The 19,967-nt window shown below is 39.8% G+C and overlaps 1 protein-coding gene across 1 annotated transcript in view; it reads right to left on the reverse strand.

The window, feature by feature from the left end:
* Positions 1-2,017: 2,017 nt before the first annotated feature.
* The window catches only part of ZYG11A (zyg-11 family member A, cell cycle regulator), a 57,600-nt gene continuing 39,650 nt past the window's right edge, over positions 2,018-19,967 (reverse strand). The window contains exons 6-14 of the mRNA XM_004273909.4: positions 18,455-18,519; positions 17,007-17,106; positions 16,855-16,908; positions 13,294-13,455; positions 12,945-12,989; positions 8,968-9,162; positions 6,751-6,812; positions 6,251-6,348; positions 2,018-2,181 (exon numbers count right to left, since the gene is read on the reverse strand). Coding sequence (XP_004273957.2) covers positions 2,018-2,181; positions 6,251-6,348; positions 6,751-6,812; positions 8,968-9,162; positions 12,945-12,989; positions 13,294-13,455; positions 16,855-16,908; positions 17,007-17,106; positions 18,455-18,519 — 945 coding nt within the window. The remainder of the gene's footprint in view (positions 2,182-6,250; positions 6,349-6,750; positions 6,813-8,967; positions 9,163-12,944; positions 12,990-13,293; positions 13,456-16,854; positions 16,909-17,006; positions 17,107-18,454; positions 18,520-19,967) is intronic.

A 19,967-nucleotide genomic window follows, 5' to 3' on the forward strand; every position in this document is an offset into this window, starting at 1 on the left:
AGGGAACGATTAACTCTGATGGACAACATGGAAGGTCAGGAAATGGGCAGGTGACACTGGAATTGAAAGTGGAAGGATCAATAGGCATTTGAGGCGAAAAAGAGGAAGCCTGAGGGGAACAGCACGAGCAAAAGTGAGCAAGATGACGACACTGAGAAATAAAGGGTGGCTGATATGCACGTGTGCACACTAGTCTCAGCAGCCCTCCTTCTGTGCCCCAAGGCAGGGGAAGAGACAGCCACGTGGTCATTCTTTAACTGACCTGAGCTTTCTGCACCTATGCCCGGCCAGACTCAGAAGTCACTAAGCCACGGGCATGGACACATACCAATAACATTGTTGACTTGCTGCTAAATACAAATGTGCCCCAAAGTTGTGCTCATTTCCTGAAAGGGAGAGTAACACAGAAGAGCCCAAGTCTTCGAATCAGCAGCAACCGCATGAGCAGCATCTATCTACTCAGGAAAGTAACCTGAACTTCTTCTTTCTCATCTGTTAAATAGGGAGGATAAAACTCAACTATCACAGAGGATTGTTGTGAATGAGACAAAACTTGGAGAGGTGCCCAGTGTAGAACTGGACCTCAACAGGCACTATTTCCCACCCACCCTCCTCACATTAGCCTAAGCTAGTATCTGGAACAGCATGTTCCAACGCACGGAACTCAGGTCAGGAAAGTCAGACAGCCTTTTGAATCATGCAAAAGAGTGAATGAGAGAAAATACTGTGTAGTTGCAGGACTGTAGAAGGAAGCAGATTACAAATTCCTCTTATCCAGTCACCAGTGAGCAATAGTTTGAAAAATGGTTTAGAATAAGAATAAGCCTCATCTGATTCCAAACAAAGGTATATAGCATTCCAGTTAAGAGTCTGGCCAGCTAACAGCACAAAAATCTAGTCCTAAAATAAGCTACTAATTCAGAAAGGAATTTATTTCTTTGAAAAACTTAAACAGATGAATGGTAAAACATGTTTTGTTAGTTGTCAATAATAAGGTGAGGAAGGACTTCACACTCTATTCCACAGAGTGGGTTTGCAGAGGACACAAACCAAAGCTTCTGATAGTTTATACTGTGGTTGAGGCTGGTTCTCAGAGAAGCTCACTATTTTCCTCATCTCCATATTAGGTAAGAGCACCTCTTCACACCTCTGGCACAGCCCTTCCTTTTCCTCTCAGTTTTGGTCACAGTCATAACTCAAATTAAAAATTTGAGGGATTGAGGGATTGAGATTTATAATCCCCATATAATCTTTCATCTGAACACTCTATTCTCAGTCCTAACTCTGACCATACCCCACCAGCACACCCAATCACATACCATGTTACGCTTACTCAGTCTAACGTGTAACGCTAGAGGAAGGAGGGTCAAAGGTAGACTATCCAAAATCATAAAAATATATTTCTCTTCCCTCCACCCAACGAGTGGAAGGTACTCTGGTATCTATTAAAAATAATTTTTTTCCCTCCCCTCCAATAGAAGTTCTGCCTTCCAAACAATACATTTATACGTGTATGTTTCCTAGAACTTTTTCATGTACTTCTTTTCCAGTGGCTTCATATAACCAGGAATAACAACTTAGGAGATTCTTTCAAACATGAAATTTAATAATAAATATCAAAGTTTCCCCGTAAGTCTTTCTTTTTCCTTTCCTCTGACAAACACTCAGAGTTAAGAAATTGGTCGGGGCTAGAGAAAAGTAACTGGCGTAGCTGTTCCAACACAAGCTCACAGGTCTTCACACAGAGTCCAGGGCTGGATTTTTCAAAACTGCTGGAAGGGTGTTCCCAGAGTGATTCCAACTTGATGTGGGATCATGGCTATCATACAAACCCAACCTTCTTATAAGTTACAGAAAGTCAACAACAACCACAAAAAAAAGGCCAAGAAGGCAGTCAACTCACAAACTCCAATGACAACTTGTTTCATTTCAATTCAACATTCAATTGGTGACAGGGCAGAAGACCTGACACTGAGCAACAGAGCACCTCTGAAGCCCCTGAGGATAAGAAGGGCATTCAGCAGAGAGGGGGTCTCTGATAATTCATGAAATGCATTCTGAAGTCATCTAGAAGGGAGGCTGCAATGTGCTGTGCTTGGGGGTCTGCCTCACTGTGCTTCTGGATGTCACACAAAAGCTGCAGTCCTTCTTCTTCGACTAACATTTTGCAGTATTTGCTGGCTGAAAGAAAATCAAGCGAAGAAACCTGACGGACAAGTTGGCATCTTAAATATTCCCAAATTACCACATTCACCATTTTGAAGAAAGAGTACAAAGTTTTAAGCCCTTTGACATAGGAATTAACAGATAAACTGTGTCAATTTAGAAGAAATATGCCAGGTAATGCTTGGCTTGTGTAATGAGATAATGGATGATTATTTTATTATGTTTACTTCTGGACAACTCTAGGCTTCAAATGTCTCTAATCCTAGCTAAAAGGATAAGAACATCTTTTATTACAAAAATGATACAAATTTCAGGTTCAGGCAATATGTTGAGCTACACAACCTAAAAACACCAGAGCTGGATACAGTATAATTGAAAAAATTTTTTAATTCATAGTTGAGTGCACAAAGGAAAGGAATTGTCCAGGAGTCAGACACAAAGAGCAAAAAGCACCTAAAGCTCGTGTAACCTAACCTGTAACTATCGTCGGGCAGAAAGGGACCGTCAGTTTCAGTAATCTAGGAATTTAGATTTTAACTTAGAAAGTCAGAAGCAAAATCAATGCATAAAGCTGGCCCCTCAAAGGGCAAGACAACGGATAAGACAATGAAACATCTGCATTTAGCCTGACTCCTGGGAGAAGTCTTTCCTGAGAATTTATAACCAGTCCCAAGTTGGTATAGGGTTTGAATTTATATTACCCTAAATGTTCTGGGAACCCTTGAGCTGAGAAATTAATATAAGAATTAGTCCAATCCCAGGGAAACCTCTAGAACACTTGACAGAAGCAAATACAAAGCTGTACTGAAGGGACATGTGCACAACTCAGTCTGAAAGGATTCTCTTAATCAGTCCAAGAGTCTATTAGACACAGAAACAATGATCCAAAAACACATCTAAGGCAATTACCAAGAATGCAGTAAAAAGAAACAAAGACATGGAAACATTTGTTTTTAAATGGTAGGACAGATTCAGAGAAGGTATAAGATACTGCTGATAGATGTTACAAGAAAGGAATAGAGAGAATAGGTGGAGGGTAATATTTTAAAAGAAAATGGCTGAAAATTTTCATCAATTTTGTAAGGTATAATCATGACCTGAAACCCAGAGGCCATATAACAAAATATTGACTTGTAAAAACAATGAATAAAATCAAGACAATAAACTGGGAAAAAGTATTTGCAAGAGTTCCTTCAAATTAAAAAGAAAAAGACCAAAAATCAGTAAACAAAAAGTGAGCAATGGAAATCAACAGACAATTCAAATATAAGACAGTTCACCTTACTTAAAATAAACATCACCTGAGACTCTCTTTCACCTTAGATTGACAAAGATCAAAAAATTCAACTAAGGCTTCCCTGGTGGTGCAGTGGTTGAGAGTCCGCCTGCCGATGCAGGGGACATGGGTTCGTGCCCCCCGGTCCGGGAGGATCCCGCGTGCCGCGGAGCGGCTGGGCCCGTGAGCCATGGCCGCTGGGCCTGCGCGTCCGGAGCCTGTGCTCCGCAATGGGAGAGGCCACAGCAGTGAGAGGCCCGCGTATCGCAAAAAAAAAAAAAAATTCAACTAGGGCTTCCCTGGTGGCGCAGTGGTTGAGAGTCCGCCTGCCGGTGCAGGGGACACGGGTTCGTGCCCCGGTCCGGGAAGATCCCACATGCCGCGGAGTGTCTAGGCCGGTGAGCCATGGCCGCTGAGCCTGCGCGTCCGGAGCCTGCGCTCCTCAACGGGAGAGGCCACAACAGTGAGAAGCCCGCGTACTCCCCCCCCAAAAAAAATTCAACTAAACCTTTTTGCAAGAATAAAAGGAAACTGGAAGCTCTAATATATTACTGATGGGAATGCAAACTGGTAATCAATTATCTGGATGACAGTTTAGCAATACCTACCAAAACAAGCATTCATAACACTTTGACTCAGTAATTCTAAAAGTATTCTGCAGATTATGCTTGCAAAGTGATGTCTTTTCTTTTAACAAATGGTATGCACTACGCTTGTACTAATACTGTGCTATGTACAAATGCTCGTACTATGAGCCAAGCAATGTTTAAATGCTTTGCAAATGTTACCTCATTTAATTCTCATAACAGCCCTATGAAATAGGTACTTCAATCCCCATTTTACAGATGAGGAAACTGGAGCACAGAGGGGTTCAGTAACTTGCTCAAGCTCCCACAGTTAGTAAATGGGAGAAAAGTACAAATAGTCTGATTCTGGGGTCTGTCCTCTTAATTAGCACACATGTTCATCTTTCCTAAATATATAGTATGTGTGTGAGTGAGAGTGAGAGAGAGAATGTCATTATTCATTGAACCAGTGTTTGTATTGTAACAGAAAAGACTGGAAACAATGTTAAATAAATTGTTACATCATATAGCAAAGAAATACAGAGCAGTCTAATTAATAGTGGTGATCTGGAGTCAGATCACTAGGTTAGAACCCTATCTCTGCCCGTGCAGGCTACTTTAACTTTGGGCAAGTTACTTTACTTCTCTATGCCTCGTTTTCTCATCTGTAACAATAAATACAATAAAATGCTACCTGTTCTATCTGTTGTGAAGATTAAATAAGTTACACATAAATAGCTTACAACACTGCTTGGCACACAGTAAATATAAATACTCAACTAAATTCTAGTTGTTGTTACAGTTACTACTGTTGTAATTGAATATACTAGAGTCTATTTCAGTGCCACTCAAACTGATTGATCTGCCTCCATCTATTCATATGCCAGTACCATTTAAAGAGAAGTGTTAGAGACTTCTCTGGTGGTCCAGTGGTTAGGACCCCACGCTTCCACTGCAAGGGGTGCCAGGGTTTGATCCCTGGTCTGGGAATTAAGATTCTGCACGCCACAGGCACAGCCAAACATAAATAAATAAATAAAGAGAAATATTAGGGCAAGCTCCTAAAAACCATTTTTCTCAGTCAGTTCTTTCCTGTTTATCCTGCCACTTTAACTTTAAAATAATTTTCAGATTCCTCAACTCTTACTCATTCACTTGAATTGTATTATATCCGTGAATTGAAAAGAACTGAGTATAGTATGTCTCACAATTATTTCAGGCTTTTAAATTATTTCCTATAGTTTTTTTTGCATATAGGCCTCAATACTTGTTAAAGCCATTCTGAGATAGCTTATGCTTTTGATAGTTAAAACCTTAATTCTAAAAGTTATATCTTAGGTATTTTAGTATAATATTATAGCCTATATTTCTTTTGTAATAAAAGCAAAAATTTTAATAATAATGCTTAACAAAGAATAAAAGCCAAGGGACTTCCCTGGTGGTGCAGTGGATAAGACTCCATGCTCCCAATGCAGGGGGCCTGGGTTCAACCCCTGGTCAGGGAACTAGATCCCACATGCATGCCACAACTAAGGAGCTGGCAAGGCACAACTAAGGAGCCCTGGAGCCACAACTAAAGAGCCCACCTGCCACAACTAAGGATCCCATGTGCTGCAACTAAGGAGCCGACAAGCCACAACTAAGACCTGGCGCAACCAAATAAATAAATAAATATTAAAAAAAAAAAGAATAAAAGCCAATAATTCCCAAGGGGAATTTAAAACAGCAAAACATGGAAAAACATTTAAGCTGCCTGGGACCAACTCCTGACATCTGGCCCCCCAGCCTCCCTCAAACCATTACAAAGAGGCAAATCTATGTATTACTATAGGAAGAATAGTATTCATGATAAACTACTGAGTGAAAAACAGCAAGCTATAGGATAGTATGCACAGAATGAGCCCATTTTGTCTAAAAACATTATCCTATTCACATAGAGTATATACTAACTATAGCATGTATTACAGAAAAGTATCTGGAAGTATAGTTATAGTTATCAACTTATGGACAGTGCTTGCCTATGGGGAATAGGAGTGGGAGCAAACTTTCACTTTCTATATCGCTTGACAAACATCCCCAATTATAATTCTGTAGCATTTTTTATACTAATACAAATGCTTTTCAGTTGCTTTTTTAAAAGTGTTAAAATCAAGACATAGGTGAACAATTTTTCAAAATTCCATCTTGAACTTAATCCTTATACAGAAAAATAGCTAGAAAACTATTCTTTTTAATTACATACGGTTTTTACTGCAGACATGATACATGGCCCATAGTGCCCAGAGCTGAACCTCTGGTCGAGAGATGTTGCCAAGGAGTGGGAAAAATGCCTTGAAGGATCTAAATAAGTACAAAGAAGATGTTTCTTCAGAACTCAAGCTAACATCAGGGATATAATAATAATTTTCAACATTTTCCCCCCAGGGTCAATTCCTCACCAAGACAGATGTACTGCTGAGCATATAATCAGGACTAGCATTTAAGAAATTATACTCTGTGTGAGACATTATACATTCAATATCTGATTCCACCCTCAATCTTGCACACTGCCAGCCTCATTTTACAGATGACGAAAACTGAGTCTCAGAGATTTTCTAAAAGCGATTTTCCCAATATCACAAAGAAACAGGATTTGAACACATGCTATTTTATTCTAATATTTTATCACTGTACCATGGCCTCTACATAGTGAGTAGACTGAGGACAAGCTTTAAGAAAAGCACTATACCATCATGAAATTACCTGTAGGTCACCAATGCTGTCATCTTACAACTTGAACTTGGCCAGTTCTGGATGGTTGTATACTGTACAAAAAGACATATCAAGATTCTGGTATTGTTTCATGTCATTTATAATTACATATATATGAAACAACATAAGTTTTCAAAATATGGGATTGATTACTCAAATTTAGGATACCTAACCTGCCAACTCTCAATTAGATAAGCATTATATATGTAGAATATAAACAAAGTCATGTGGAAAACAATGCAATAAAAAGGGGCTCCTGTTTAATGATGGAAGATTGAGCATGCACCCACTCCTCCCTTAAATCCCATGAACAGAATGATACAAACGGTTTAAAAGAAGACAAATACACATAGTAGAAAGCAGAAGAAAAACGGTAACTAATTTAATAGATCTAGCACTGGGGAAGGTTAAAAAAACAAACCATTTTGAACAGAACACCCAAGAGACTTAAATATTTGGCAAAAGTATTACTTCAGGAAGTGAGATTAGAGGTGGGGTTGAAAATAGGAGGCTTGGTTGAAAGTACCAAAGAATCAAGACTTCAAGATCTCCTCTACCACCCCTTACAAAAATTTCTGGACTGGGCAATCCCATGAACAGCTGAGGTTGGGAGTACCATGCTAAAAACGGGGGGCTAAAGTGAAAAATCTAAATACTAAATGCTGAGTATCCTTTACCCCCCAACTCTCTTCCTCTAGTAGGTGTTTAGCCTGTTGGAAGCCGACCTTATAATCTTCAATCAGAAGAATAGAAATTAAGGAAGGGAGGGATGGGACTTCCCTGGTGGTGCAGTGGTTAAGAATCTGCCTGCCAATGCAGGGGACACAGGTTTAAGCCCTGGTCCGGGAAGATCCCACATGCCGCAGAGCAACTAAGCCCGTGCACCACAACTACTGAGCCTGTGCTCTAGGGCCCACGAGCCACAACTACTGAGCCCGTGTGCTGCAACTACTGAAGCCCACATGCCTAGAGCCCGTGCTCCACAACAAGAGAAGCCACTGCAATGAGAAATCTGTGCACCACAACAAAGAGTAGCCCTGGCTCGCTGCAATTTGAGAAAGCCCATGTGCAGCAACAAAGACCCAATGCAGCCAAAAAAAAAAAGGAAGAGAGGGAAGCAGGGAGAAAAAAGAGGAAAGAAAAAGGAGGGATGGAGGGGCGAGAGGGAGAGAAAGAAATTTCCCAGAATTGAAGGAAATGAGCTTCCAGAGCAGTAAGTAGCCAATGGAACAGATGAAAATGAACCCACATCAAGGCACATCACTGTGACTTCCAAACACTGAAGACAAAGGTCTTAAAGCTTCCAAAGAAAAATGGCACAGGACTTCTCAACAGTGATACAGAGAAATAAAAGACAATGGAGCAATGACTTAGAAATTGTGAAAATATTTCAAAACTTAACTTTTATACCTAGCCATTTGATCAACTAAACGTGAATGTAAAATAAAGGCCTTTTCAAACATAAAAGGTTTCAAATTTTCTTTTTCATATATCTTTTAGGAAGCTACTGGAGGATATGACGCAAGAGAATGAGGGAGTACACCAAAAAATAGGAAGGTATGCAATCCATGAAACAGGGAATCCAACACAGAGAGCAAAGAGGATCTCCAGAATGATAGTAATTGAATATCCTGGGATGACAGTGGTCTAACAGATATACAAAAAGGAAATCAGGTGGGAAAAAAAACAGAAGGCTTGGGAAAGTAGTCTCCAAGAAGCTGAAATAGACAGGATGTGCTTGAATGTACTGAAAGGAGATGTATACTTGGAGTATAGGAAAGGGTGTGCATTGGGACAAAGAGAAAAAGAATCTTCATTTTCCAAAGTGGGAAAATAAATTGATAATGTCTTTAACTACAAAGTCAAGAAAAAACAACATATGTTAGCGATATGGAGGTAAACACCAAAAGAAATAGCTTTAAAAAGAGCTGAGAGTGGGAAAGAGAATTAGAATAAGCCATATAAATGGTTTGCATGTATAACTTTTATAGAAGGAAAGTTACCAGAAGGAATGTAACAAAATGTTAATAGAGATTAGCTTTGGGTGGTTAAGGTGTGGGTGATTTATAATGTTTTCTTTATATTTTTCTCTCTCTTTCCCATTTTCTACAATGAACACATATTTCAAAAATTCTTATGATCCAGAAAAATAAGTTTTCTGCAAGAAGAGATGACTCTGGATTTTGTAAAGAGCAATGGTTCTCATACCAGATCCTGGAGGAGTGCTCTCCTCTGGAGGTCATGGGATATCCAGGGCTGTTTGTCAGATGTCAGGTGGGCTATGATGCCTGCAGCTAAATAGCTGACTTCCAATTCCTTACTATGCAGCAAGCTGCTGACATGCTTTACCACATCTTCAGTCATCAGCTTGGAAGAGAGTTCTCTGACTTCAGCTATGTTGTTCTATGGGTCAGATGGAGCAGAGAATATCAGGGACAGGAAAGGAGGGGAGAATCAGGAACTGGTTCCTCTCCCTCTCCTACTGCTCAGCTCATATACATACAAGAACACTTAGTCCCATCCTCCTCCCTCTGACTTAGCCTAACACCTACAATCCCACCCCCTTGATGATGAGCATGATCAGGAATAACAAATCATTGAGTAAGCACGTACTAAGTGCCAGGCACTGAGCTAGAGAGACTGAAATGTCTTTTTATCTGCCTTATCGCACTTAATCTTTAATAGTCCTACAAAGAAATGCGACACTCAGCAAGACTGACTTGTCAGGTTCACACTGCTAGTAACTGGTTGGACTCGAATACAAATCCAGGTCTGACTAAAAAACTTAGCATTCCTGGGGGCCCACTATATGTTACATTAGCTTTAAGTTTAACAGTAACAATGAAAGGCAGGAAGTATTTTCGTTACTTTATGTACTGTATTAGTCTTCTATGTGTGTAACAAATTAACACAAACTTGGTGGCTTAAAACAACATACATTTTTCCTCTCCCACTTTCTGTGGGCCTCGCTTAGCTGGGTCTCACGAGCCTGCAATCAAAGGGCTGGCTGGGCTGCATTCTCATCTGGAGGCTTCAATGGGTGAGGTGTGGGTGGGGAGAATACTTCCAAGCTCACTCAAACCGTTGGCAGAATTCATTCCCCTGTGGCTGCAGGAAGGAGGGTTTCTTGCTGGAGGTCACCCTCAGCTCCCAGAAGCTGCCCATAGTTTTTTTTTTTGCTATGTGGGCTTCTCCCTTCTCCAACCACTCACTTCTCTAGAGTGTCTGCTAGGAAGAAGGATTTTATACATATTGTCATATAATCACAGGAGTGATATCCTATTATCTTTGCCATATTCTGTTAGTTAGAAGCAAGTCACAGGTCCTGCCCAGACTCTAGGGAAGGAGATTACACAAAGACATGAACACCAAAAAAACTATAATCACTGGGGGTTGGTCACTTAGGGTCTGTCCACTACACAGATGAAAAAACAAAGGTTTAGAGGATAAACACACAGTCAAAGCGACCACAACAGTTACTGCTCCTTCTAAAGCAGCTTTCAGAAAAGTATACCCTATAGACTTAGTATGTTGAGAAAGGCATAAGGCACTCTGCAGAAAATTGTACTGTTTTGAGACCCACCCTGCCCCCTTTTCCCAAGACTAGCTATATCCCTCTTGTTAACAGCATGATTTCAGCAGAAATTGCACTGTTTTTAGACCCCCTGCCCTTCTTCCCTGGGCCAGCTACACAATTAGTCAACAGCATGACCAGCATTGAGTCTATCAGATGGGCAGCCCCAAACAAGAAGAGACAAGATGATAGATAGGATCCTTAGCAAAACTGAAAGGGACACCTCAGTTGAGTCCCAAGTTCCTCTTTAATCTTGGCAGAGGCTTTTATATTAGCCTTTTCTTCCCAAGAGTCTATGGAATAAAATACTGAATGGGAGCTACAGGAGAATGTGGGTCTTCCTCATACAGAAAAAGGAAGGAAAAGGAACAACCTCCCTAACCCTCAGTATTCTGAGAGGCTCTCAAAAGGATAAAAAGAAGGATACTTAGCATTGTATAGATCTATGAGGCTTCAATCCACCCTTCTGGCCTTATTTCCCATTGTTTTTCTTCTTCCCACCTTCTCCCAAAATTCCAGATACTCTATATTACGGTGTCCCTCAAATGATTACATTTTCTCATTCTTTCTTAGCCCAAAATGACCTTTGTTCCTTACTTCTACTTTTCTGTACCTTCCAAGTTTCCAATACTAATCATGTATTCCTCTCTATGAAGCCTTTCACATCTGCTCTGTACCAAGTCCTGTATGTGTTAGGGATACAAAGGGAAAGACACAGTCCCTGCTTTCAATGAGTTCATGATCTAGAATCAAAGGCTCCCACTGGACTTTGTGCCTCTTTTCCAGCACTTACCACAGTCAATCATGAATTAGAGAGGTATTTGCATACATGTCTGACACCACCTCCCAACATTATTAGTACTACCATCTTGCTATGTTTCATGTATCTGTGTCTTCCGAAGCACCAGCACAGCAAACTGCAGGGGCATACAGTAGTATGTCTTTGTTACTTTTTGTAAATCTTCACCTTTATCTTTAGGAAACAAAGAAATCTCTCAATAACAAATATCCTGGTTGGGAGGTAGTATAAAAGTATAAACAAAGATATTTCTAAAAATGTAATTCAATTGTTAAAGAGGAAGTAGGGTAAAGTGGCTAATATCAGAGGGTCTGGAGCCAGACTGCCTGAGTTTGAGTTCTGATTCTGCCTCTTACTATCTAGGTAACATAGGGTAAAAGGCACTTCTGTGCCTCAGACTGAATATCTATAAAATGTAGACAACGATGTATGGGAGAGTGCAGAACATAACGCGATTTCCCTATCCCTGTGTATATGCCCTTTAACAATGTGACTGCTCTTCCCATCAAGGGGTGGCCACCTCCTTTAATCTGGGCTTATCCGTAGGCATAAGAAATACCTGGTCTTTGTCCCTAGTTCCTGACTCAGAGCTCTCAAATCCCTTGGAATTTCTGGAGTGATTGGAGCATTTTGTTCTAATGAGGTGACTCTTGGCAGGCACCTAGATAGCTTCTGGATGGGGGCTGGATGCCAGAAAGACCAAACTTTGATTAGAAGCCTGGAACTTTCAACCCCATGTCCCCAACCTCAGCGGGAGAGGAGAGAGGCTAAAGATTGAATTAATAATCAATCGTGCCTGTGTGATGAGACCCCCACCCCCACGTAAATACCCCTAAATAATGGGGTTTGGAGAATTTCTGGGTTGGTGAACACATCAAGGTGCTGGGAAGGTGGTGTATCCAGAGAGGGCATGGAAGCTCTGCACACATCCCTCCTTCCTTGCCCTACATATCTCTTCTATTTGACTGTTTCTGAGTTGTATCCTGTAATAAATTGAAAATAGCAAATAAAGTGCCTTCCCCAGTTCCGTGAGCCATTCTAGCAAATTATCAACCTGAGGAGGGGGTCGTGGAAACCCCCAATTTAAAGTTAGTCAGTTAGAAGTAGGGGTGGCCTGGACTTAACAGCTGGCAACTAAAGTGGAGGCAGACTTGTGGGACTGAGCTTTTTAATTTGTGGGACCTGATGCTAACTCTGGATAGCTAGTGGCAGAAGTGAACTGAATCGAACTGTAGGACACCCAGTTGGTGTCAAACAAGTGGCAAAGTGGTTATTGGAAAACACCCCGGGTCTCGTAATCTACTTTGACCTGTGAGACGTTAGAAAATCTGATATAAGCAGAGGTTTAAGAAGCACTTGTACAGTGCACTTGCCTTCTATTGCTGCCCAGAAACTGCCAAGTGAAGAAGCTCATGGAGACACAAGGCCCAGCTAACAACCTGTACCAACGGTCAGAGCTGAGAGTCAGGCCATCCTAGAGCATCTAGGCCTAGCTGAGCCACCAGATGACTGCAGCGACATGAATAACTCCACAGAGACCAGCAGAAGAACTGTACAGCTTTGCTGAGTTCAAACTCTAGACCCACAGATTCATAAGTGAATAAAATGGATGCTGTTTTAAGCTGTAGTGTGTTTACAGCAATAGATGACTCATATATAATGGTATTTACTTTATAGGGATAGTGTGAAGATTAAACGAGTTAATGCACGTAAACTGCTTACAAAAGTGCCTAGCACATAGTAGGTACTACATGAGCGTGAGCTTTCTATTTTTTTAAGTAATTAGAATTAACTCAAAACAATTCACCTTACCAAAAGACCAAGTACTTTGCTTTGTATTGTTGACTCTGAAAAAGTCTGTGAAAAGAATATACAGGTTACTTTATCATGAAGAAAAGAACTTTACAGGGACTTCCCTGGTGGTCCAGTGGGTGAGACTCCGCACTCCCAGTGCAGGGGGCCCAGGTTCAATCCCTGGTCGGGGAACTAGATCCCGCATACATGTCACAACTAAGAAGCCCTCATGCCGCAACTAAGAGTCTGCATGCTGCAACTAAGAAGTCCGCATGCCACAACTAAGACCAGGAGCAGCCAAAATAAATAAATTAAATAAATATTTTTAAAAAGGACTTTACACATAAACTCAATCCTGTCTTCCCACCTCCAAGACTTGGATGAAGATCGCCAATCCTTGATTTTCAATAACGTGCTTGCAGGCAGCTGGAGATTCATCTGTAAGATTCCAAAGTGCTTTCAAAGTAAACAAGAAGGTGACATCATCTAAATTCTCAGTAGTCTTTTGTTTTACTATTGCTAGAAGTTCCTAAAAAACAAAGAGACAGGGAGTAAGATGCCCTAGTGACTGACTCAATTCCAGTATAAGGAAAGCAATGGTTAAGAAAAGCTTTAGACTCAAACCTCGGTTCTAAACCCAAGTTCTACCACTTAATAGCCTTGTGACCCACTTTCTCTCTATAAAATGACTTACACCTATTTTTTAGGGCTTTTGTGAGGAAAAAATATTAAAGTTTATCAAGCACTTAATCTAGTTTGGTGCTTGTTAATAAACCTCATAATCAAGTACATATCAGCTATTCCATTATTCACATATTGAGAATGTTTAGTCAACACCTTTTGGAAGTCAGGCACATATTCAGATAAGAGTGACAGATTAAAAAAAACAGTTTATCTCAACTAAATAAAATAATTTTTAGTTTCGGTAAATGCTCTGAAGGAAACACATAAAAGCCTAAGAATTTTCTTTAGAAAAGGTGGGAGAGGGAAGACTCCATACAAAGGTAATATGTAAAAGAGACCAAAAGAAAAAAAGGACAAGGCAGCTAAGCAAGGAATGAGGACATAAAAGGCGGAGGGGGGGCAAATATTCCAGGCAAAAAAAAAGTTTGCTGTTCTACACCACTGAGCAGGTCAGTATGGCTACAGGATAACACTAGTTTGTAGTACAATATGTCCTCATAGCTTGAAGAAACCACTGACTTATTTAACAGAGTTTCCAATATACCATTGCAAATCAGAATTTTTCTAGACAAAAGTTAAGCCAGTATTCATGGTTTCTTTCAAACATACTAGACTGTCATGTGAAAGGAAAAAGACAGCCATTTCCACTTAACCAGCTAATGAAAAGATACATAAAATATAACAACGCTAAGCAAACCAGATTACGTCTGTTTTCAGGAGGAATGAGACCATCTCAAATATTTTACCCAATCAGGAGAGAACACATCAAGAGAATTCACGAAAATGAAGCTGTTAGAGCCAAAAGAAGAATATGAGTGCACACCACGCAGGTAGCAATCACCTAGACAGCCAACAGGGTGAGTGCAGCAAGGACCGGGAAAGCAACGACAGCTGTGGTCAGGCCCATGGTTAGATGCTTTACACATTTTATCCTAATAATACTCAAAATAACTGCAAAATATTACTCCCATGTCCAATGTCAGTTTTTCAGATAAAGAATCTGAGGCGCAGAGGAGATAAGTAAATTACCTAAGGGCTATGGCCAGTTAGTGGCTGAACCTAGTTTGTGTTAATCTGAAGCCTGCAACTTTTTTTTTTTAATTTTTGAATTTTATTTTATTTTTTTATACAGCAGGTTCTTATTGTCACCCATTTTATACACATCAGTGTATACATGTCAATCCCAATCGCCCAATTCATCACACCCCCACCCCCACCCCCCGCCGCTTTCCCCCCTTGGTGTCCATACGTTTGTTCTCTACATCTGTGTCTCAATTTCTGACCTGCAAACCGGTTCATCTGTGCCATTTTTCTAGGTTCCACATCTATGCGTTAATATACGATATTTGTTTTTCTCTTTCTGACTTACTTCACTCTGTATGACAGTCTCTAGATCCATCCACGTTAAAGCCTGAACTTTTGGTACCACTATCTAAAATGGTTTCTCCAAGAACTGCAGGGCTACACTTCCCTCCGTGTTATTTTAAGCACTTGCTCTCCATATCGATATCTCTCTCTCTCTACCTCTATCTATTACTGTTAGCATTCCCAGTAACTTCAGTGTTCTTCCACCACATCATCTTGGCAAAACTCCTACCTTAGTTAAACCCTACTTCATGCCCCACCTCCAAAATCTGAATATTGAAAAAGACTGTGCTCGCGTCTCACTCTTAATATCTGCCTCAAAATTTCAAAAGGGCATTCAACCGTACTGGCAATCCTACTATATTTCTCAATGAATTCACTCCAAAGACTACTATTTCATAATTCTCACTCCCCAAACTTTAACTGCCATCTTCTTGTTCCTCTCATTTGATCAATTCATCTAAGTTTTCACTGGGAACCATAGCTATTCTTCCTAACAAAATCTAACAACCTGCTTGCCCTTGCATCAGTGTACTCTGCCTTCCATTCTGCTCCAACCTAAAGCCAGCATCTGGGGACTTTCCTGGTGGTCCAGTGGCTAAGACTCCACGCTCCCAATGCAGGGGGCCTGGGTTCGATCCCTGGTCAGGGAACTAGATCCTGCATGCACGTCGCAACTAAGAAGTTCATGTGCCGCACAAAGATCCAGCGTGCCGCAACTAAGACCCTTTGTAGCCAAAATACACAAATAAATATTTTTTAAAAACCCAATGACAAAAATTTCTCCTTTAAAAAAAAAGAAAAGAATAAATTCAACAATATAAAATTTTTTTAAAAATCACTGCGTACCAAATCATGCCATAAATAAAGTAAAAACAGACTAACAGCCAACTGGGGAAAAATTACATGCATCCTATAAACATAAAGGAATCCTATAAATTAGAAAAAAGCCAGCAACCCTAAAGAAAAACTAAAGGCCATGAACAGACAATTCACAGAAATTATAAATGACTCTTCCAAAAAAAGAAAAAGGCTCAAGCCTCACCTCAGAATAAGTGCAAAATAAAACAATGATGTACATTTCTTCATAATCAATGTTAGCATAATCATAATGTAGACATTGATTTATTATAACTTGTAATATAAATTTATTGGGGGTTGGGAAAGGAGGTAATTTGTATAGATATATGTAGGAGAGCCAAATTCTTATTTACCATACCAGCAGAATCACAAGATAACACCTAAAACTGATAAATCTTTTTTTTTTAATTCGAGTATAGTTGCTTTACAGTTTTGTTAGTTTCTGCTGTACAACGAAGTGAATCAGCTATATGTATACATATATCCCCTCCCCCTTGGACCTCCCTCCCACGCCCCCCTCCCCGGCCATCCCACCCATCTAGGTCATCACAGAGTACCAAGCTGACAGCTCCCTGTGCTATACAGCAGGTTCCCACTAGCTATCTATTTTACACATGGTAGTGTATTTATGTCAATCCTAATCTCCCAATTCGTCCCACCCTCCCCGTCCCCTCATGTCCACGTATCTGTTCTCTATGTCTGCGTCTCTATTCCTGCCCTGGAAATAGGTCCGTCTGTACCATTTTTCTAGATTCCACATGTATGCTTTAATATACGATATTTGTTTTTCTCTTTCTGACTTACTTCACTCTGTATGACAGACTGAAACCACAATTATAAGCATTTTATTTAGAGATATGGAGAAGAAATAGCTATATGAGTATAGAATAGTTTCTTCTGGGTAGCAGGTCTTACAGATTGTTCATTTTATAAGCTTTCTAAAATGATTTAATTTTGTAAACTATGTTCACAAATTACTTTTACTGAAAAAAAGTTATAAAAGTGACAATTAACCTACCTTAACTGCCATGAAGAGCTCTTCTTTAAGTTGTGCAGTTTGCTCACGTGAGAGCTATAAACAAACAAAAAGCCGAAAGTGAAATGTTAGACCTCCATCAAAGCTCCACCAAGACTAGGGAGAGAGAAATTTTGCATTTAGCGATCACATACCTGCAGGGCTAGAATAGAGGTTATGCTCACTGCCATTGTTTGCATCTTGGGGTTTTCATGCTTACAGAGCCATCTCATAACAAATTTGGCAGCATCGAACCTAAAAAACAGTATTTTTCTCACAATAAAGTTTGTGAAACTACATGAGAAGTGAAGAAATCAGTTAGCCTCCCCAACAAATCTTGTTTAACAAAAATAGTCTTGGACTTGTAAAGCCTCCGCCATGAAAGCAAAGAGCATTTGGCAAAAAGAAGAGAAAATCAGAAGAGGAAAAGGAGAGCATGCAAAAAAGAATGTGAGTGGGAACTGCACAGCAGTCCAGTGGTTAGGACTATGCGTTTTCACTGCCAAGAGCCCAGGTTCGATCCCTTGTCAGGAACTAAGATCCCACAAGCCACGAGGCATGGCAATAAAAAAAAGAATGTGAGCAAAATGCACAAGATTCAAAGATTGACAGACCTAAAAAAGACTTATTTTTAGCAGTGTCAACTATGATGGGTCCGAAAAAGGAAATAAGTTCCCAAGAGGTAGTAATTTATAATCTGAATCTCAGACAGTGCTAAAATGCCACAGCAAACAAATCACTTAGCTAGACAGAATTCATGGCCCTTTATTCACGGCTTTTACTCAGCTCCAACAGATGACTGCTATACAAGAATGAAGGCTAGTTGAAAAAGAGCTTCCAACTTGTCAAAAGAAAGTGAAAATACAGATTTTTTTTTTTTTAATGAGGAAGACCACCTTCCCTACTGTACTTTTAAAAGTCAACTCTCATGTTAAGTACACACTTTAATTAGATTTGAGAATGGCTTAGCCTACAACCTTGCATGCATAAATCATGGGCTTTGTTCATATCAGGCTGTGGCTAATTTTCCTGTTGGCAGCAACTATTATTAATGGCAACTATTATTAATGTTTTGGAACTCATGAATCTGAGAGATTACAATGGCCTCAAGAGGAACCCCTCTGGAGTCTACAATGATGTTTTGTGTGTGTGTTTTTTTTTTTTTTAAAAAAAAAAGCATTATCAATAAAATAATAACAAAAAGAATGGTTAATATTTAGAACAGTCTGCACCCTTATGCTAGGCACTGTGATAAGTACCTTACAAACATCATACCTAATCCTCATAAGAGTCACTATTTTAAAAATGAGGAAACTTACGCACAAAGATAATGAAAGGGCTAGGACTTGATTCGATGTTTTACTCTCTGGCGCCCATGTTCTTACCACCCACTGCCCTAAACTGGAATCACACTTTGGGAGACAACACTTGCAAGTATAGTACTTCTGAACACCTCTGTGGAAAAATCTCAACAGAACATTCTCCCCAAACACTTTATCCCAGCCTTAATCAGACCCTTGCTAGGCTAACCACCAAAAGCCAACAATGCTCAGAGTAACACTGGTCAACACCCCAAAATCAGATAATCCAATTTTATACTTGCCTGTCAAATGGAACATCCACAAGAATCCTGGAATTGGTTAAGGAGAGAAGGCAATTCTTCTGTAACTTAACGGAATAAAGAAAAGTAATTCTGAGCAAATGTATACTCATTCTAAATAAAGGTTCTAGTTAAACATTTGGAAGGTGCTACTAATAAGCTTTTCTTATTGAGAGCTCGCTGTGTACTTGGTCCTCTCCAAGTTCTTCATTTAATCTTACTATTAAACTCTGTAACATTCACCTTTGCCTAAAGAACAATCTTTCCCTTTTTTGGCAAAGAGGCAGTCTCCCTTCTCCCTGAACCCTAGAAGGATCTATGTGCAGAGTTGCCTGCCTGTGTGTCAGTCCAAATCAATTACCGGAAGTCTGGCCCATCTACTGAATGATAAATGCCTTTACCAGATCTCATAACTAATTCTGTGATAGAGCTTCTACTTTCTACCTATGATTGGTAGGGATTGAACTATGCCTTTAAAGATAGGAAAGAAAGAGAAAAGGCCTTCTAGGAAAGCTTTAGGAATAGAAAAATATAACAGCTCTTTGAAAGGCCATGAGTAGGCCAGTGACATCCACTGCCATGACAGCAGTGTATGAGGCAGGGATAGCAAACCTGAAATGCCAGCAGGAACTAGGCAGTAACATAAACAAGTGAAGAAAGCAGAGTACGAAACAATAGGGCAGTGGTAGGAATTATGGCAAACTGGAGAATTCATACCCTTCTATAGGGGCAGTTGTTACTCAGCTCCAACTGATGACTGCCATGCAGGAATTAAGACTGAATTGAGAAGGACCATCCAACTTTTCAAGAGAAAGTGGAAATACAGATTTTTTTTTAAACAAGGAAAGACCACCTTCCTTGTATTTTTAATAAATCAATTCCCATTTTAAGTACACACTTCAATTAGATTTGACAAATTTATAAAGATGTGTAACAATACCACCCACCACCACCACAAGGAACATAAAAAATATTTCCATCACCCCAAAGAGTTCCACTGTGCCCCCTTCCACTCAATCCCAACCCTGAAAATTCCAGCCCCAGAAAATTATACTGTCATTACAGATTAGCCTTTACTAAGATTTCACATAAGTAAAATCATATGGTATCTACTCTTTTGCGTCTGGCTTATTTTGCTCAGCATATAATGTTTTTGAGATTCATCCATGTTGTATATGTATCAGTACTTCATTCCTTTGTATCACCAAGTAGTATTTCCTTATATGAATGTATCACAATTTGTTTATCTACTCACCTGCCGCTGGACATTAAGTTTTCAGTTTGGGGGGGATTATGAATAAAGATATTATGAGCATTTGTGTATAAGTCATTATATGGTTATATGATTTCATTTCTCTAGGAGTAAAATGATTACGTAGCATGAAAGAGGACTTTCATGTCTAACTTTCAAAGGAATTACCAGACTGTCGAACTGGTGGTTTTACCATTTTATCTTAACATCAATATATGAGAATTTCAGTTTCTCTACACTCTTGTCAACACTTGGTATTGTCAG

The sequence above is a fragment of the Orcinus orca genome, chromosome 1, assembly GCF_937001465.1.
Source record: "Orcinus orca chromosome 1, mOrcOrc1.1, whole genome shotgun sequence".
NCBI classification, from domain to species: Eukaryota; Metazoa; Chordata; class Mammalia; order Artiodactyla; family Delphinidae; genus Orcinus; species Orcinus orca.